Source organism: Bufo bufo, chromosome 3, assembly GCF_905171765.1.
Source record: "Bufo bufo chromosome 3, aBufBuf1.1, whole genome shotgun sequence".
NCBI classification, from domain to species: Eukaryota; Metazoa; Chordata; class Amphibia; order Anura; family Bufonidae; genus Bufo; species Bufo bufo.
The window spans coordinates 346,445,904-346,467,647 of record NC_053391.1 but is presented as its reverse complement, the minus strand read 5'-3'; the positions used below and the strand labels follow the sequence as shown (position 1 = coordinate 346,467,647).

Below are 21,744 nucleotides of genomic sequence, written 5' to 3'. Positions count from 1 at the left end.
CTCGTCGAAAGTAACGACTGATGATATACAGGTAATTAACCTTTCATCTAAAATTATTTCATCAGTACAGGAACAAGTGTTATGTAAAGGTCTTTAATTTTCCCCGTCCTGCCATTTTGACCTTTATCGTACTATTATAGATGTGAACCGTCTAGCAAGAAACCTGACTTTGAGAAAGCATTTTGCCTGTATCGATAGAGATCGAAATATGGAACAACCGTTGGCCTCTGGTGATAATCCATCAGGGGGGAGTATGTTGGACATTGATGTGTTGTCTAATCAGAATGTTTTTGATTTCCCTGAACTTGTTCAGATCTCCTCACTGCTGGGAATGTATCGAGAGCCAGATGATGTATCTTTGCAGAATTCCTCTATTGGTTTTAAAACTTCCAACAGGGATTTTTACCCTATTCAATCTAGATCCCTTGCTCTCGATAGATTCCAAGAATTAGTGGAGAAAGATCTCTGTTCCTTAAAGAACCACATTAGACATAATAGTCAGCATAGGACTTTATCGAAAGAGGAACATACAGCTCTCACCAAGCTGTCTAACATGAAGGATGTTGTTGTCCGTAGGGCTGATAAGGGGGAGCAGTGGTGTTGCTGGATAGTGAGGTTTATAGAATGCAAATCGAGAATATGTTAAAAGACACCAATATGTATTTACCACTAGCAACCACCCCCTCCCCCAGTATCAGTCCAGGTTACACGACATCCTTCAGGAAGGGGTGCACCTAGGTGTTCTATCTGAAAAAGAAAAATAATTTATATATGTTGAGCACCCGAGCACACCTATATTCCATGCTCTCCCTAAAGTGCACAAGGAGGGTTTTCCTCCACCTTTAAGACCTATTGTGGCAGGAATCGGATCATATTCGGAACGACTTTCAGAATGGGTCGATTCCTTGCTGCAACCCCTTGTACCTCATATACCGGGCTATCTCAGGGACACATGTAGCATTCTCCAAAATTTCCATCAATTTGTATGGCGAGAAGAGTTAGTATGGGTTACTGCTGATATTAATTCACTGTACACTAACATCCCTCACCATTTGGCGATTGTAGCTTTGAAATGGTTTTTGGATATGTTTAGCAATTACACCTTGGAACTCCGAGATTATATTTGTACCGATTTTCTGCTTAAGCATAATTTTTTTTATGTTTAATGGATCATATTATTTACAAATATCCGGAGTTTCAATGGGTGCAAAAATATTTCGTCTTCGGTGGCAAATGTGTTTATGGCATGGTGGGAGAACAGTTTTTTATTTTTGGACAGTAACCCATATCTGATGTCTATAAAATGGTATTGTCGCTTTATTGACGACATGTTATGGGTATGGCAGGGTGATGTGAAAGAGTTGAAGTCATTTGTGGAGTATTTGGACAGTGTTCCCTCGATCAAGCTCACTTTGGTCAGCGATTTTTTCTCGATTGTTTTTCGGGACCTTTTATTGTGGGGTGATCGAGAGAACCAGAAGGTTTACACCTGCACACATTGTAAAACCACTGCGGGTAACACTTTACTCCATGCATCATCCTGCCATCCCCCTCATGTAGCCAAGAACATTCCCAAAGGGGAGATGTTGAGGGCACGGCGCAATTGCTCTTCTTTGAATCTATTTGCAAAGGAAGCCTCTGACATTTCTGCAAGGTTGCGGATCAGGGGATATTCGATGGAGAATATTCGTAAGGCAAAGGAACATGCAATATCTGTGGATAGAGACTCACTTATATTCGCTCGAATCAGGAGTGCGAAGCAGGTTCACAAGAAAAAAAACTAAGAGAAATAAAAATGTTCGAACCCGCACTCAGGATTCAAGCGAACCTGTAACTTTCGTCACAAATTATAGTGCCGAGTATCCCCTTGTCTGCAATATTTTGCGTAAACATTTTCCAGTGATAAGTTTTGATGAAGGTTGGGGGGATATTGCAGAGGCAGGTATAAGAAGAAAGCACCAACCATTGGACAAAAAGTCAGCCCTAGCCTATTTTTGGAAAACGCAATGTGTGAACCAGTGTGGCTAACCACCAAGGGAAATTTTAAATGTGGAAGCAAGAAATGTATTTGTTGCATGCATATGTCAGTCAGTAAAGATATTGCATCTACATCGAATGGCAGTACACACAAATTGCAACAATATATTAAATATCGAAAGGGTTACTGTTTTGGTTAGAGGGGGAGATCGCAGACCAAAACTTTTTAGTAGAGACATACTGGATGTTCAACCTTGGAACATGTATACCTAAAGGGCTGAACAGAAAACATGATTTAACCCTACAATATAAATGATTTGATTTTCTTCTATTTATGGCTCCGTCCCACTTGATTGGGATTGTTTTCCCTATGTCCAGTATTCTATGGCCACCAGGTGCTTGTTCCAGGTGATGGAAATCATTCAATCAAGTGGGCAGGTTTCTGCCTGTGTATAAAATGGAGGTTTTTAGTTTATTTGTTTGTCTTGATGAAGGGCTAGGATGTAACAGCCCGAAACACGTCACAACAAAATGTCTCAGTTTTGATGTCGGATTTTATGGAAGTTGAATAAAGCCTTTTTTTACCGTGAAGAGCTGGAAAAGACATTTGTCCATCCAGTTCGGCCCGTTACCATGCAAGTTGATCCAGAGGAAGGCAAAAAAAACAACTGTGAGGTAGAAGCCAATTTTCCCCACTTTAGGGGAATAATATTTAGAATACCTCTGATGGGCTTGTGCTACTGTGTATTAGCTGTTTACACCTGTAAAAATCCAGCTTCACATTAGGTGAGTGGTGCGGCTTCTTTAGCACCTTAAATGGGTTAAGTCCTATAGCAGGCAGGTATTGTTTAAATCGCTCCTGTGGCGTCCCACACGGAGGCAATTTCCTGCCTGCTGTTACCTTTCGATGTCTCCTGTATACGTGGCCGCTCCTCTCCAGTGTGTTGTCCGGCAGAGTTCTCTGCTCTCTGTGTTTCCCGATGTGCGCGCGGCAAGCTCGGCGTCCCACGTGGTCTAGGTCCGCTGGTTGTACATATCAGGATAGGCTGTTGATATGCAGACTGGTATAGTTGTAGGGTCTTTTGAGTCTGATATGTTGGGGTAGTGGTGAAATACCTGCTAGTAAAGGACACTATACATCAATAGGAAGCGCTTCCCTACAACTATACCAGCCTGCATATCCACGACAGCCTATCCAGATATGTACAACCAGTGGACCTAGACCACGTGGGACGCCGAGCGCACATCAGGAAACACAGAGAGCAGAGAACTCTGCCGGACAACTCACTGGAGAGGAGCGGCAACGCATACAGGAGACATCGCAAAGGATTTGCCTCCGTGTGGGACGCCACAGGAGCGATTTAAACAATACCTGCCTGCTATAAGACTTAACCCATTGAAGGTGCTAAAGAAGCCGCACCACTGACTTAATGTGAAGCTGGATTTTTACAGGTGTAAACAGCTAATACACAGTAGCACAAGCCCATCAGAGGTATTCTAAATATTACTGCACTGTGGACATATAAAAAGTACACCACTATAATTATACATTCGGTGGATTATCCCCGTCTGCACAGCCAAACAACAATTATATTTATCCAGTGGATTATCCTTGTCTGCACAGCCAAACAATAATTATATACAGGTTAAACTCGAAAAATTAGAATATTGTTCAAAGATTATTTCAGTAATGCAACTTAAAATGTGAAACTAACTTATGAGATAGACTCATTACATGCAAAGTGAGATATTTCAAGCCTTTATTTGTTATAATTTGGATGATTATGGCTTACAGCTTATGAAACCCCAAAGTCACAATTTTGAGGTACCCTTTGCTTAGGGGGTATGGATTAATTAGCTGACTAGAGTGTGACATTTTGAGCCTAGAATATTGGACCTTGTCACAAAATTAAATTTTTAAGTTTTAGTAATGCAATTCCTTTTAATTTGCATTACTGAAATAAATGGACTTTTGCACGATATTCAAATTTTTCGAGTTTCACCTGTATATCCAGTGAATTATCCTTGTCTGCACAGCCAAACAATAATTATACCACTGATCAGCTCACGATTTCAACATCTATAGACTATAGTGGCTGACAACTAACCCAAGGACAACCATACTTCTGATGAACTGAGATTTTCAACTTAACTCCTGTAAATTACTGAGAAATAGTGACTTTACCCTAGGAGGGACGATTTTGGACACCGTATTACCGTCAGTGATATAGCCTTTTACTTCTATTACCATTTTACATATCCTGGCGGATCACCCATGTTTTTTTTTTCATTTTTTTTATTACTTTTTTAACATTTTTCATTATTTTATTGTATATTACTTTTGATTATCCTTTTTTATTTTTTATCTATACGTTTTTTGCACATTTTATTTGTATATTTTAATCATAAGAGGGAAAATAAATCTATCTATATTAAATACATTCCGTCTGCTCCCTACTTGTTTACAGATACAGCGTGCCAGTCTATCAACCACATCAAGGCCTTAAAGTTAACAGCATGAAAGCCATGTAAGGCCGCTTTCACATGGTCAGATTTTGGTTAGTATGTTACCTCGGGTCACTCCTGGTTATGGTAAGTATTATCACTGCATTCTACTCATTTTGGACAAAAAGTTTTTTCTATTGATTTTTAATAACCAAAAAATGTCAACAGTTTTTCCTCTGCACCTTTCACTGCATCGCTTTCTGGTTTACAATGAGTCTGTCACAGAGCTGCTCTGGCGGCTTCATCTGTACTTTCCTAACAGCTCATAAACACTTATAATAGCTAAATTCTTATCACTTTGATAAGAATTTATCTTAAATGAGTCTTTATAAGCTGTCAGGAGTTCAGATATAAGGGCTACAGATCCAACTGCCAGAGCAGCTCTCTGACAAGCTCACCGTGAACCAGAAAGCAATGCAGTGAAAGTGAAAGCTGCAAAGGAAAAACTGTTCATTTTAAAATTAAATCAATTGAAAAATAAAAGAAAAAGGTTTTTAGGCCAAAATGTGTACAATGCAGTGAAAAAAAAAAAAAATGTCCCAAAGGTATCCATCTGTCCATAGTATTTCAGTGTATTTTTACATGTGGCAGATTTGTTGCAGAAATCCATGCAGATGCTGCAGAAACAACCCCATTCAGCTGAATGGTATTACCCGTATTTTTCGCCCTATAAGACACACCGGCCCATAAGACGCACCTAGGTTTTTGGGGAGGAAAATAAGAAAAAAAATGTTTTAACCAAAAGGTGTGCTTTTGGTGGGTTTGGAACTAATGGTGGTCTGTGGATGGCACTATTACTGGGGATCTGTGGATGACGGACACTGTTATGGGGGGGATCTGTGGATGACGGACACTGTTATGGGGGGATCTGTGGATGATGGACACCGTTATGGGGGGAGATCTGTGGATGACGGACACTGTTATGGGGGGGATCTGTGGATGACGGACACTGTTATGGGGGGGATCTGTGGATGACGGACACTGTTACAGGGGGGATCTGTGGCTGGCACTGTTACAGGGGGGGGGGGGGGGGGTCGGTGGACGGCACTGTTATATATGTGCCATCCACAGATTTCCCCCCCCTTCCCCGCATACAAATATAAAATGTCTTATTCAATTAAAAATGATTACACATGCCCCCTCACTCCTAATAGTACCGTACATCCTAATAGCTTCTGTACAATGCCGGCAGGCAGGCCGGGCGGCCGGCGCGTCACTCACTGACGTCACTTGCCTGCGCCGCCTGCTTCATTCATAAAGTAGGCAGCGCAGGCACGTGACATCAGGGAGTTACGCTGCCGCCCGCATTGTACAGAAGCTATTAAGATGTACGGTACTATTAGGAGTTGGGGGGCATGTTTAATAACTTTTAATTGAATAAGACCTTTTATATTTGTGCAGCACTGGAGCAGCGGGGCGGGGCTATAGTACAGTGACTGCACCGCCCAGCCGCAATTGCCGGCCCCCAGCTCCTCCTCCCAGTCCCTCCCCCGCTCGCTCGTACATCGCAAACTGCGATGTTAAACGGTCAGCATTCGCCCCATTTTTTTGGGGGGAAAAAGTACGTCTTATGGGGCTAAAAAAACGGTAATTTGTAATCACAGTAATTTCTGTGTGAATATACCTTAATGGCATCAATACGAATCCTTTGTACTCAATAGGGCACATTTACTAAGACTGCTTGTAATGCCCCCCCCCCCCCCCCCCCCGTGCTTCCACTAGATTTGTCCATTTTATGTCGAGGTGCGGCCTTCAACCTGCTCCGCCCAACTGTTGAACACTGCATGAAACCGGCCATGCGGGTAAAAAAGGACTTGTGACTATTTTCGACTAAAATAGTAGCAAGTCCCTTAATAAATGACTCCCAATAGGTTTACCAGGGAGGCTGAGCAAGTGCATTGTGAAGCTTTCGACAGGTAGCGGTCTGCGGATCAGGAGGATTAGTTGGCTATAGAGCAAGACAATGGAGCAGCACAAAGAGCACATGGCATATTTACTATGGTAACACATTTCACATTTAACTGGCAATTAAAGGCACAATGTAACAATGCATCAATCCCTGAATTTTTCCTAATGGCAATATCAATAATGGCAGACCCAGGTAAGGAGATTGCCACTGAGCTATTAGGGGAGGCTTTAACATACAAAAAAGAAAAAGAAAAAAGGGTAACGAAAACACACACACACACACACTAAGTATACGTCTTAAAACAAATAATATTAAGTCAATGATTTTAATTATAACTTTTTAGTTCGTTGTTTTTCTTGTTAAAGTGGTTGTCCAGCCTTGAGGGCGTTTTTAACGCGCCATAGCTTTGTTCCACAATGTTCCTGGCTTGTGAACTTCTGAATGGTGTCATGTGCTGCTGCAGCCTATGACTGGCCTCATTGGTGACGTCACAGCTGGGTGACATGTTGCTTGTGGACACATCAACGTTGACGACAGTCATTGGCTACAGTGGAAGGCAACCAGGGTGGTGGGGAGCAGGCAAGCATGATTTTTTTTTTTTGTTATAACACTTTCCTGGGGCTAGTTAAAGGATAACTGTCAGATTTTCAGCAAAAAATCTATTTTAGCATATGTTACTGCTGCAGCAGCATTATGCATAAAGCAGTCTTTAGTTTCTTCACTTACCACTGTTTTCCTTGAGTTTTTCCCTTAGTTACGGCTGTTTAGAATTCTACCTTATGAGGATCTTCTCAAGATGGCTCCTCTGCCAGTTCTCCGAGGCCAAAACTGCATTCCCTCAGGTCACATACAAACTTGCTGTAGCCAGCAGCTTCCTGCCAGCCAATCAGATTGGATTACTGAGAGACACGCCTCCTCACTCTGAAGCCTAATGCAGGCATGCAGTGTGAAGGACTGCCCCTCCGTCTTCCTAGCCGGAGACAGATGAGCCATAGCAACGGTCTTTTAAGGGAGCAGTGGAAAGGGACAGGGGACAATAATGAAAGCTGTTATTATAAGGTAATTACAGATCTTTTGACAATCATTGACAGACTAACTCAGGTATACATGCCTAGCTCTAATAAACTAGCAAATAAAATAAAATATGACAGTTACCCTTTAAAAACACCCATAAGGCTGGACAACCCATTTAAGCGCATCCTTTATTTATGTAGCTATGTCATCACAAGCTTATCCTGAATGTGGGTTAAAGGAACACTAAACTTAGATATGAGTAAGTAAACAAGAAATAGTCGTCCTCACTATCAGTCCCCATCATTTTTTGCATGATCCTGACGAACAGTGGTTATCCTGCAGAGAAGGGGATTCATCTCCTACTGATCTCTTCCTTAAGCCTCATTCATACGTCAGTATGACCTTGTTTTGGCTCTCAATTAGGGCTCATGCACACGAATGTATTTTCTTTCCGTGTCTGCACCGTTTTTTTTGCGGACCGTATACGGAACCATTCATTTCAATGGGTCTGCAAAAAAAGCGGGAAGTTACTCTGTGTGCATTACGTTTCCATACGTCCGTATTTCCGTTCCGCAAAAAAATAGAACATGTCCTATTATTGTCCACATTACGGACAAGGATAGTACTGTTCTATTAGGGGCCAGCTGTTCCGTTCTGCAAAATATGGAATGCACACGACGTCATCAGTGTTTTTTGCGGACCGCAAAATACATAAGGTCGTGTGCAAGAGCCCTTAATGATGGAAATCACTGACCAAAACACTGACGTGTGAATGAGGCATTACGCTGGTGTCTGACTGAGGGGATGGGGCTCAAAAAGGGGCAAGGCTTCGCAATCCAGGGCATTGGCCAGTTGTCTTACAGCTTGTCACAGGACAGTGAGGAGGAGGGCCATGGCCGACTCGTGGGACACAGAGAACATTTCTTTATATATTTTTATATTGACTTTGAATATGTTTTTAATATGTTGTGCATTTTCTGTGTTTAGTGTTCCTTTAAGTGCCATATAATGGATTCATGTATCTCAGTTTGGTTCATAAAGGAGCAGAATGTATTAGTTTGGCATCTTATTACAGTATGTTGTTGTAAACCCTATGCTTTGTTACCATGTATTTCTGACGAATATTAAACATTTTAATACCATTATCAATTTCTTATTGCTGGGGACATATTTTCACTTAAAGGGCATCTGTCACCAGATTTGTACCTATAAACTGGCCCGTTACATGTGCGTTTGACAGCTGAAGGCATCTGTGTCGGTTCCATGTTCAGTGCTGGGAAAAAAAATGCAATTTTAATATATGCAACAGAGCCTCTAGGAGCAATCGGGTTGTTTCCGTTACACTTAGAGGCTCTGCTCTCTAAGGCAGTGTAAACGTCATCACACCTGGCCTTGACTTCTCCTAAAGTCAAAGTGGAGAGGGAGCGCGGCAGTTGTAGAGAGAGCAGAGCCTTTAGGTGTAATGGCAACTCCCCCAGTGCTCCTAAAGGGTTATTTGCATATATTAAAACATCATATTTCTCAGCAATGCTGGCACATATGAACTTGGGACCAACACAGATGCCTTCAGCTACCAAGTGCACATGTAACAGGTCAGGACGTGTCATAGGTACAAATCTGCTGATAGATGCCCTTTAATGGCAAAAGATTAGCAACTGGAACTTAAAAGTAACCGGGATGTCACTTCAAGAATGCAACGTGATCATAAGTAGGCTTTCAGCATCCCTCCATGAAATGATGCAAATAAAGCAAATATTAAAACATGATCTTTTATATAGCTGTCCCATTGTAAAATGTCTAGTAACAATAATACCTCATAAAACAAACTCCAGTGACTTACCTATGTCATGAGTTACATTAAATATATACACCCCCTGAAATTCCACAAAGTGACTTAAAGTGCAATAAAGCAATGGGTTACTGTGTATCCTGGCTAACAGCCCTTCTCAGTGCCACAGGGTAAAGCTGCTACCTTTCTATCCATACAATAAAAAGACTCTGTTCATCTATCACATAATAAAATGGTTTGAATGTAGAGATGTCAGTTATGTAGCCAGAGATGGATACTGTGTATTGCAAGTAAGAAGACTACAAAAATATCCGAAAAAATTTCCAGTCCATTGGCTGATTTTCCAGTCTACTTGGAAAAACCGCTAAGGCTGATGTCATCTTGCAGTAAGGCTTCCATAGGAACCAGAGAGGAGGACTTCTCTGGACTTCGGAGGGACAAGAAGTCTGAGAGGTCTATAGAAGAAGGTGTCCATGGTTGAGAGTCTGTAGAGTTCATTAAGTGTCCACTGCTCCCTTCACAGGGTGATGGTGGAAGGGGAACAGAATAAGGAGGGGATGGCTCAGCTGCTGGCTTTGGGTCATTGTTCGAGTCTGTAGTGGGAGTCGGACATCTTTTGCGGTTTGCAGATGTCTCTTTAACAGAGTCTCTGCAGGCACACTGACACTGACAGGACTCTTCTTGTTTTATGATGATAACAGGAAGGCTCAAACCAATCTGCTGCACAGTGGTACCTGAAAAACACACAATGTTAGGAATCTAAGCATCTGCAGCACCAAATCACAAATGGATATGGAAGGTCTATACATACACACGTGGACACAATTGTACCCTTCCGTTAAAGAAGCTGAATCCAGACATACCCACATTTTCACCCAGGCAACTCCCCTAATATGAGCATTGGAGTATTTCATGCTCCGATGCTCTCCTTTGCCATGCGCTGAATTGCTGAATGATCTCTCCATAGGGACTGCTAGGCGGAGGCTTCCACCCAGCAGTGAGCCCAGTGACGTTACCGACACTAATAGGCCGGCTTTAGCGATGCCCTAGCCTGTAAAACGGCCATGGCAGCGTAAAGCCCGCCCATCAGAGCCGGTGACATCACCAGGAACACTGCTAGGCGGAAGCATGAAATTCTCCGATGCTCATATAAGGGGGATGCCTGGGTGAAAATGTGGGTATGTCCGGGTTCAGCTCTGAACCCAGACAACCCCTTTAAAGAAAGAAAACCCCACAATGGTCACTAACATAACTCAAATTGACAAAAGTAATAATAAATAAATATTTTGTTAAAATCAACTAATAAAAACAGACATTGCTTTTGCATTGTGGTTCAACAGAATAATTTATGAAATGTATAAATAACTAATAAAATTGGCCTGGACAAAAATGATGGTAGCCTTAAAGGGGTTGTCCACTTTATTTTATATTGGTGACCTGAGGATAGGTAAAAAATATTAGATCGGTGGAGGGGGGACCCCAAGCACCCCATCGATCAGCTGTTTGAAGAGAAAGCAGCGGGGGTATGACCACGGCCTTCTCTTCATGGTTTACCTGCTCGCCGTGACAACTGCAGCGGTGAACAGTGCAATTACAGCAATGGCGTCTCATTCACTTCTATGGGATGTCGCCTTCCTGTTCAAATGAATGGGAAAGTACCATAAATGTGAATGGGACTCCTGAGATGTAATTACAGTTGCAGTGGCGAACAGGTAAACAGTGAAGGGAAGGCAGCCCTCTCTCACCGCTGGTTTCTCTTCAAACAGCTGATTGGCGGGTGTGCTGGGAGTCAGCCCTCCCGCCGATCTGATATTGATGAAACCCTTTAACTTAATATTTTTTTGCACAACCTTTTGAGGCATGCGATTTCTATAACTTTCAATGAGACTTCTGCACCTGTCCGCAGGTATTATGGCCCACTCCTCGGGAGCACACTGCTCTAGCTGTCACAGTTTTCCTCTTGCAGCCACGTCCAGGAAGGTTGACTACGGTCCTGTAGACCTTAAACTTCAGAATAACATATGCTACGGTAATAACATTAACATCAAGCTGTTTGAAGATGGTCTTATAACCTTTACTTTTAAATGCTTTTCTATCATTTTCTTTCTAATCGCCTTATACAATTCTCAACACCTCTCCGTCGCATGGAGTTGATCAGGTTGTTGATTGTGGCCTGTGGAATGTTGGTCCTCTCCTCTTCAATAGTTGTGCGAAGTTGCAGAATATTGGCAGGAACTGGAACACTGTCGTATACGGCGATCCAGAGCATCCCAAACATGCTCAATGGGTGACATGTCCGGTGAGTATGCTGGCCATGCAAGAACTGGGATGTTAGAAATCGTGTACAGATCCTTGCATTATCATGCTGCAACATGCGGTGATGGTTGTGGATGAATGGCACAACAATGGACCTCAGGATCTCGTCACGGTATCTCTGTGCATATAAAATGCACCTGTGTTCACTGTCCATAACATATGCCTGCCCATACCATAACCCCACCGCCACCATGGGCCGCTCTATCCACAACGTTGACGCCAGCAAACCGCTCACCCACACGCCACACACACTGTCTGCCATCTGCCCTGAACAGTGAAAACCGGGACTCATCCGTGAACAGAACGCCTCTCCAACGTGCCAGACGCCATCGAATGTGAGCATTTGCCCACTCAAGTCGGTTACGACAACGAACTACAGTCAGGACCAGACCCCGATGAGGACGACGAGCATGCAGATGACCTTCCCTGAGACTGTTTGTGCAGAAATTCTTTGGTTATGCAAACCCATTGTTGCTGCAGCTGTCCGGGTGGCTGGTCTCAGACAATCATGAAGGTGAACATGCTGGATGTGGAGGTCCTGGGCTGGTGTGGTTACACGTGGTCTGCGGTTGTGAGGCTGGTTGGATATACTGCCAAATTCTCTGAAACGCCTTTGGAGACGGCTTATGGTAGAGAAATGAACATTCATTGCACGGGCAGCAGTTCTGGTAGACATTCCTGCAGTCAGCATGCCAATTGCACGCTCCCTCAAACGTTGCGACATCTGTGGCATTGTGCCGTGTGATCAAACTGCACATTTCAGAGTGGCCTTTTATTGTGGGCAGTCTAAGGCACACCTGTACAATATTCATGCTGTCTAATCAGCACCTTGATATGGTGGGTAAACTGCGGTGATGTGTGCCCGCGCGTGTTTGGGGGAGGGGGAGGGGGGCAGAAAGGCTCACAAAGATTAACAAGTGGCTACACCTGTTTGATCCATTTCAGCCCACAACACAGAAATGACCAAGATGAAAACTTGAACAATCTGAGACAAGTTGCTAAGGGCAAGGTGCCCTACTCAGTTCACCATGTGTATCAATAGCAACTGTGTTTTAGAGATGATTTCTCAGTTCAAATCCTGATGAGCACTGAGCTAAGAAGGGAGAACGAAAAAGGCTGGCAGCGGTCCATCATGCCAGTGTACTCTCCTGCACTATAATCAATTCTCTATATAATTGGAGGTACACTTTGGCTTCAATAAAAATAATTAGAGAGGTCTAGGCTAAATCATTATAATAACATCATAAATGTTTTCAGATATACCCCTCACATGTAGCCTTCTTTACATAATAACCTTTTTACTGCCGAGAATTGCATAGATCATTGCTAATGTGCGTTCATAGTCGGTGTAAATGTACCGCCGATTACCTGATGAACGACCGTTCATCGGGTAATTGGACTGTTTGTGCGAACACAAAAATCCTAATTTCCCAACAGCAGGTTATGCTGTGTAAACACGATCTAATGCCCGGTAAAACGAGTCTGTAAGGGGACAAGCGATGCCATTATAGATCGCTCCATGTAAATGGACCTGTATCCTCTACCGGCAAGCAGCAGGTTATGCTGTGTAAACACGATCTACTGCCCGGAAAAACGAGTCTGTATGGGGACAAGCGATGCCATTATAGATCGCTCCATGTAAATGGACCTGTATCCTCTACCGGCAAGCAGCAGGTTATGCTGTGTAAACACGATCTACTGCCCGGAAAAACGAGTCTGTATGGGGACAAGCGATGCCATTATAGATCGCTCCATGTAAATGCACCTGTATCCTCTACCGGCAAGCAGCAGGTTATGCTGTGTAAACACAATCTAATGCCAGGAAAAACGAGTCTGTATGGGGACAAGCGATGCCATTATAGATCGCTCCATGTAAATGGACCTGTATCCTCTACCGGCAAGCAGCAGGTTATGCTGTGTAAACACGATCTACTGCCAGGAAAAACGAGTCTGTATGGGGACAAGCGATGCCATTATAGATCGCTCCATGTAAATGGACCTGTATCCTCTACCGGCAAGCAGCAGGTTATGCTGTGTAAACACGATCTACTGCCAGGAAAAACGAGTCTGTAAGGGGACAAGCGATGCCATTATAGATCGCTCCATGTAAATGGACCTGTATCCTCTACCGGCAAGCAGCAGGTTATGCTGTGTAAACACGATCTACTGCCAGGAAAAACGAGTCTGTATGGGGACAAGCGATGCCATTATAGATCGCTCCATGTAAATGGACCTGTATCCTCTACCGGCAAGCAGCAGGTTATGCTGTGTAAACACAATCTACTGCCAGGAAAAACGAGTCTGTATGGGGACAAGCGATGCCATTATAGATCGCTCCATGTAAATGGACCTGTATCCTCTACCGGCAAGCAGCAGGTTATGCTGTGTAAACACAATCTACTGCCAGGAAAAACGAGTCTGTAAGGGGACAAGCGATGCCATTATAGATCGCTCCATGTAAATGGACTTGTATCCTCTACAGGCAAGCAGCAGGTTATGCTGTGTAAACACGATCTACTGCCCGGAAAAACGAGTCTGTAAGGGGACAAGCGATGCCATTAGAGATCGCTCCATGTAAATGGACCTGTATCCTCTACCGGCAAGCAGCAGGTTATGCTGTGTAAACACGATCTACTGCCAGGAAAAACGAGTCTGTATGGGGACAAGCGATGCCATTATAGATCGCTCCATGTAAATGGACCTGTATCCTCTACCGGCAAGCAGCAGGTTATGCTGTGTAAACACGATCTACTGCCCGGAAAAACGAGTCTGTATGGGGACAAGCGATGCCATTATAGATCGCTCCATGTAAATGGACCTGTATCCTCTACCGGCAAGCAGCAGGTTATGCTGTGTAAACACAATCTAATGCCAGGAAAAACGAGTCTGTAAGGGGACAAGCGATGCCATTATAGATCGCTCCATGTAAATGGACCTGTATCCTCTACCGGCAAGCAGCAGGTTATGCTGTGTAAACACGATCTACTGCCAGGAAAAACGAGTCTGTATGGGGACAAGCGATGCCATTATAGATCGCTCCATGTAAATGGACCTGTATCCTCTACCGGCAAGCAGCAGGTTATGCTGTGTAAACACAATCTACTGCCAGGAAAAACGAGTCTGTATGGGGACAAGCGATGCCATTATAGATCGCTCCATGTAAATGGACCTGTATCCTCTACCGGCAAGCAGCAGGTTATGCTGTGTAAACACAATCTACTGCCAGGAAAAACGAGTCTGTAAGGGGACAAGCGATGCCATTATAGATCGCTCCATGTAAATGGACCTGTATCCTCTACAGGCAAGCAGCAGGTTATGCTGTGTAAACACAATCTAATGCCAGGAAAAACGAGTCTGTAAGGGGACAAGCGATGCCATTATAGATCGCTCCATGTAAATGGACCTGTATCCTCTACCGGCAAGCAGCAGGTTATGCTGTGTAAACACGATCTACTGCCAGGAAAAACGAGTCTGTATGGGGACAAGCGATGCCAATATAGATCGCTCCATGTAAATGGACCTGTATCCTCTACCGGCAAGCAGCAGGTTATGCTGTGTAAACACAATCTACTGCCAGGAAAAACGAGTCTGTATGGGGACAAGCGATGCCATTATAGATCGCTCCATGTAAATGGACCTGTATCCTCTACCGGCAAGCAGCAGGTTATGCTGTGTAAACACGATCTACTGCCAGGAAAAACGAGTCTGTAAGGGGACAAGCGATGCCATTATAGATCGCTCCATGTAAATGGACCTGTATCCTCTACCGGCAAGCAGCAGGTTATGCTGTGTAAACACAATCTAATGCCAGGAAAAACGAGTCTGTATGGGGACAAGCGATGCCATTATAGATCGCTCCATGTAAATGGACCTGTATCCTCTACCGGCAAGCAGCAGGTTATGCTGTGTAAACACGATCTACTGCCAGGAAAAACGAGTCTGTATGGGGACAAGCGATGCCATTAGAGATCGCACCATGTAAATGGACCTGTATCCTCTACCGGCAAGCAGCAGGTTATGCTGTGTAAACACGATCTACTGCCAGGAAAAACGAGTCTGTAAGGGGACAAGCGATGCCATTATAGATCGCTCCATGTAAATGGACTTGTATCCTCTACAGGCAAGCAGCAGGTTATGCTGTGTAAACACGATCTACTGCCCGGAAAAACGAGTCTGTAAGGGGACAAGCGATGCCATTATAGATCGCTCCATGTAAATGGACCTGTATCCTCTACAGGCAAGCAGCAGGTTATGCTGTGTAAACATGATCTACTGCCAGGAAAAACGAGTCTGTATGGGGACAAGCGATGCCATTAGAGATCGCTCCATGTAAATGCAGCCGTATCCTCCACCAGCAAGCAGCAGATTGTCGGGACGGAACACTTCCTTTTCAATAATCTGCTGTAATATCGTCCCGTCTAAAAGGACCTTTACTCTACATCTGGCGTGTAGCATCTTTGGAGGCTGGAATCACAAAATCCATTTTTGATGCAGTTTCAGGTGCAATTTTTGATGCATAAGGCAAGAGATGTATATACTTTCTTTATATTTCCCATTTCTTTTGAAATCACTTCTGGCATTGGCGCAAAAATCTGCATAAAAAAAAATCCATATGTGATCCCAGCCTCGAGAGTCGCATGCGTTTTTTTTTGAGTATATAAACAATGGTAACATTCTTTGTCTACCAACTTTGATGAGAGACATGACACGTACCTCCAGTGCTAGTAAGTGGGACTGTAGTGGTGAAGTATACCTTCTCTACCTTTGGAGCTTGATGCTGTGTAAAGAAATAAAGTTCATTACTTAAAGCGGGGGAACACAAGTGGATTTTCTGCAGACTCACTTTTACTACATCACTTCAAGCACCCAACTATATTTTGTCCGTTTTACAAAAGAAGTTCATACAGAGTAAACATAACTATCAAATGACATTAAACGTCTCTTAAAGGCTAACCTATGATGAAAAAATTAAGCGGCAGCAGATCTGCTCAAAGCGCTTCGGCTTCCATGGACTCTGCTTTGCTTTTGGAACATGCAAAGTACGAATCCATACATAGTCTAGGGGATCCGCACTCTGTATGATCTAAGCTGAGATGATGAAAGTCAAATGGGTAGCACGCTCTGAGCAGAGCTGCTGCTACTTTGTGTTTTCATCAAAGGTTTAGTTACATCTATTTTGGTCACAGACTTCATTCAGACAAAAGGGATAGAAGTCGTGACTCTTTGTGCTGTACGGTGTTTGTTCTTTTATAGTGGTGCTGGAAAGTTTGTGAACCCTTCAAAATGTTCAATATTTCTCCAGAAATTTGACTTAGTTTTTCTTCAGATTTTCACACAAGTCCTTACAGTAGATAAAGATAGCCAAATCAAACAAATGAGTGACAAATATTAGACTTGGCCAGTTATTTATTGAGGAAAATGATCCAATATAACATTTGCGAGTGCCAAAAGTATGTGAACCTTTAGGATTATCAGATAATTTGAAGGTCAAATAAGAGAGTCAGGTGTTTTCAATCAATAAGATGGCAGTTTTGAGCTGGTGATCCGTTTTATTTAAAGAACGTGAATCTATCAAAGTCTGGTATTCACAACATGTTTGAGGAATTGTATCATGGCACAAACAAAGGAGATTTCTGAGGACCTCAGAAGAAAAGTTGTTGATGCTCATAAGGCTGGATAAGGTCTGATCTTTACATTGAGCTGTACTACTGAGGAGGGGGTTAGAGACACCGAAAAGCATAATCTCTGTCGATCTGCTGTTTCATACAGTAAAGAAAAGGCATTGATGACTCCTGCATTTGAAGCGGGCCCTAGCACTGTTTCCTGTTCTCCATTACAGACGTCTCTTGACATCAAGGAGCTCAGCTGACAGGCAGGCAAGACATTGCAGTTAGGTGCACTTATCACCTTCCCTGGCAACGTCCTTTTAGTCGTGTGCAGTTGTGCTACAGCCTGGTGAAAGCTAAGCAGCAGAAGAGAAGTCTAGTTGTTCCAAGAGAGTGAGTACTGTATATCCACAGACTGCAACGTGTGCTGCAGCACAACCTACCAAGTCTGCGATATGGAAATGTAATTAACGTCAACAGTACTATGGTATATATTGGAGTCTACTGAGACAGTATATATTGAAACAGCATTCATATTTGAGATACCATCCATGTGCCTTTTATGATTTCTTAGATGTTGTTTTATATTATGTGTTATTTGGATCTAACCATTAGTCAACAGTATTTTTTTTTTATCCTTTTTATATTATTAATATTATTGACAGATTTAGTATACCTTAAGTGCTAACCGTTTTGGCAATTGTCATTTACTCTTTTTATGGACTCTTGGGTTCAGCAGCCTGGTTGTAACATTCGGTATATCTAGGAGTCCATACTTTTTGTGAGTGAGCTCCTATTTGTATATTTTGGCTGAGACATCTATCAAAGTCTGATCTTCACAACACATGTTTGTGGAAGTGTATCAACAAAGCAGATTTTGAGGGCTTCTGAAGAAGAGTTGTTGATGCTCATCTGGCTGGAAAAAGTTTAAAAAAGATCTGGACTCCACTGGACTGAATTTGGAATCCACAATCCAGACTACGCCAAAAACAAGGTGTGTAATAGACTGCAAGGTCACAAATCAACCTAAGGTAACCTCTAAAACCAACTAGTGGCCTTTCTCACATTAGATAATGTTAATGTTGATAAGTCCACAATTAAAAAGGGCACTGTACAACAGTGGCATGCATGACAGGATTGCAAGTAGAAAGCTGCTGCTTTCCAAAAACAACCTTGCTGCCCATCTGCAGTTTGCTACAGATCCCTTGGACAAGCCAGAAGACTATTGGAATAATGTTATGTGGATGGATGAAGTCAAAATATAACTTTTTGGTTTAAATGTGAAGCATTATGTTTGGAGACAAAAAAATAAAATTAAAATAAAAATGACATTCCAGCATAAAAACCTAATCCCATTTGTGAAACACGGTGGTGGTATCATGGTTTGGTCCAGTTTTGCTGCATCTGGGCCATCATAGACAGAACAATGAATTCTGAATTATACCAGCAAATTCTAAAGGAATAGTCAGGACATCGGTCCATGAGTGGAATCTCAAGAGAACGTGGGCCATGTAGCAAGACAACAATCTGAGTTCACAAGTCGTTCTACCAAAGAATGTTTAAAGAATAAAGTTTGGAATGGCCAAGTCAAAGTCCTGACCTTAATCCAATAGAAATGTGGAAGAACCTGAAGGAAGCAGCTCATGGGAGGAACCAAAGTTGAAGCATGGAGCTAAAGTTCCTCCAAGCCAATGTGCAGGACTAATCAATAATTACTGGAAATGTTTAGTTGCAGTTATTGCTGCACAAGGAGTTCACACTAGATACTCAAAGTAAAGGTTCATCTACTTTTGCCACTCACAGATATGTGATACTGGAACATTTTCCTGAATAAATAAATATCTTATTTCTGACCCATTTTTTTGACTTGTGTGAAAATCTGATATAGGTCAAATTTATGCAGAAAAATAGAAAACTCTGAAGTGTTCAAAAACTTTCAAACACCACTGTAACTGTATTTAAATGTATTCAACAAATAAATTAATTTGTACTTAAAGAGGATTTCCAAGAATAAGGAAATTTCCTGAAACTTCTCCATAATGAAATACTAAATATTCTAACATATTTATCTTTGAAGGTCCACACACTTTCTTGAAACCATGTTGCTTGCCGTGCTATATTGTTTTTGTAACCCCGTTCACTTCTATGACAGTTATGGAGACCTCATGGTGAGAGCTTCCATCCTGCCTTTGCTGTGGCCCAAACTACTGGTGTGAGGATCTGATCTGATAGTCGGTCACTCCTAGTAGTTAGAAGAGGGACACTAACAGCTCAGCGATATGTGCAGGACATCCTGCAGCCAAGTGTTGCTTGTTATGGCAGAGCTTCCAGCTCACCCGCAAACAGCAAGGGTTTTCCAGGAATGTCTCCACCAGACTGGAACACTTCCTTGGCCTGTCCGGCCACCAGATTTATTGCCAGTCTAGCATTTATGGGAACAGCTAGGACACCTGCTTTGGAAACCTATGAGTGTGCAGGACCAGTTGCAACATCTGTGGGCAAATGTGCCGCAGGATACCATAGGGAACCTGTATGCCTCACCATATCTCATCTTGTATCCAGGCTAGAGGTGGCCCAACGGGGTGCTAGAGCTTCTATCCTATCGCTGTAATATTGTAATCAATCATTACATTCACACATAGAAAGTTTTACTCCAACAACTTCTTGGTGCATTATGTTTTTTTGTCAATGAGTGTACTAACTGGTGTGATACACATCATGCAGCATTTCCTGATGCACACAGGGTATTCCATTTTCAGTGAACGAAAGTTATTCTTTGTATTACACAATTTTCCAATATACTTCCTGTTCTAATTCCTCGTGGTTTCCAAGATCTCTGCTTGTTGTCATTCAATAGGAACAGAGGGAATAACAATCTGCCCTGGTCAGGGGAGGGACAAACAGAGCTCCTAGGCACATACTGTAACTGTAATCCGTCACATGACACGGACAGATTTATAATCAATAAAGGTTCTGATTAAATTGACAGCAAGCAGAGATCTTGAAACCAGTAATGAATTAATAAACTACATTGGAAAATTGCATTTTTATTAGACAAAGAGAGATGGTATTACTACCAAAAGGTAAAAAAAAAAAATGCTGTAATTACACTGCACCACCACTACAAGGGAGACGGCGTGCAGGTAAGTACTCGGCCCCTTTAAACAGCTGATCGGCAGGGGTGCCAGGATTTCGACCTCCACCAATCTGATACTGATCACCTATCCTGAGGATAGATCGTCAATATCTGTAGTCCGGCCAATCCCTTTAATTACAATTTGTTTGTTTTTTCATTTTCATCTGTCATTACTCTGTACTTCTGTAGGAATACTTACAGAATGCTCATGGTTTTGTGAAGTTCCATTCAAAATCCACTGAATATTTTGCTCATCCATCACCAGACTAGGTTGCAAAATGGCAGAATTAGGAGTCTGTGTTAGCGTTATTGAAGGGTTGCTGCCCAGAACTGTACTGGCAGTGGAAACCGCAGCCTGTACCAGCGTTGGTAAAACAGTGTCTGAAGGGGCTCCTACGGGCAGAGTAGGTCCTGCAACCACAGTCAATCCCTCTACCAAGGGCTGTGAGGTCTGTGGAGTTATGAAGGTATCCTGAGTGACTGTGAAATGACTTCCACTAGGAATAGGCACTTCCAGAGATGTTGGTGCTGTGGTGGACACAGCGGGTGCTGACTGAGTTCCACATCCCATGGTGCCAGACGGTAAAGGCACGGTTGTTGTGCTAGGGGCAGTCTGCAGGGAAGCCACAGAGACGGCGTTTGGGTTACCGGCAGGGATGACTAGCGATGGAGGATCAGACGTGCTGCTCTCTGCAGGGTCTACCGCCTGCGTTTCTTTAGTCCAACTTTTCAAGAACACTTCTGTGGAACAATAAAAAAAAAGTGTGGTAAGTCCACTTTATAACTCTATAACTGTATGCACTGCCACAAAAATGGTCTAAAGCAGGGATTACCAACCTGTGGCCCTCCAGTTGTTGCAAAACTACAATTCCCAGCATGCCCAAACTTCCTACAGCTATTAGGGCATGCTGGGAGTTGTAGTTTTGCAACAGCTGGAAGAAAGCAGGTTGACCATCCCTGGTCTAAAGCTCTAATTTCACACCAAGCAATCGCTAATTAAGGGCACAGTTACATAGCAATATCTTTGTTCTGTGTTTCCTCCATATACCAGAAACGGGATTGGATCAAAACATAGAAAAGCACGAAAAAAAAAAATATTTTGGGGAAATCCAACTTGATTTTGGCAGTATACATACAAAAGGCACACAGTGCAAATAAAGCTGAGTGTACAAGGCAGTCACTGGGAGAACAGATCTATAAGGGTGGTTTCATGTCAAGAGGCCCACTATGAGTGGTGTGCCGTCATATAAGAGTAGACTCATCCATGCATTACATTCCCAGACATTTATTTTATGCAAGGTACGGTTGGGTGCAGCATCCCTCGCTGATAACTAAACACCTCCAGTGATCGACTGACTGCGGAGCTAGCCTCCATTTAACCCCAACCAGTCATAGCCAGGTTGGGGAGCAGCTTTTTCATTATTCGTTCCACTTTCCAAGAACCATAACTTTTTTATTTTTCCATCCACCCAGCCAATAGAGGGCTTGTTTT

The 21,744-nt window shown here is 42.9% G+C and overlaps 1 protein-coding gene across 2 annotated transcripts in view; it reads right to left on the bottom strand.

The window, feature by feature from the left end:
- Positions 1-8,945: 8,945 nt before the first annotated feature.
- The window catches only part of MTF1 (metal regulatory transcription factor 1), a 50,744-nt gene continuing 37,945 nt past the window's right edge, over positions 8,946-21,744 (bottom strand). The window contains exons 8-10 of one of the 2 annotated variants that reach the window (XM_040424443.1): positions 20,452-20,993; positions 16,224-16,287; positions 8,946-9,928 (exon numbers count right to left, since the gene is read on the bottom strand). In XM_040424443.1, the coding sequence (XP_040280377.1) occupies positions 9,543-9,928; positions 16,224-16,287; positions 20,452-20,993 (992 nt within the window). In that variant the 3' untranslated portion in view covers positions 8,946-9,542. Of the gene's footprint in view, positions 9,929-16,223; positions 16,288-20,451; positions 20,999-21,744 lie in introns of both variants that reach the window. The other variant, XM_040424444.1, reaches the window with a different exon arrangement.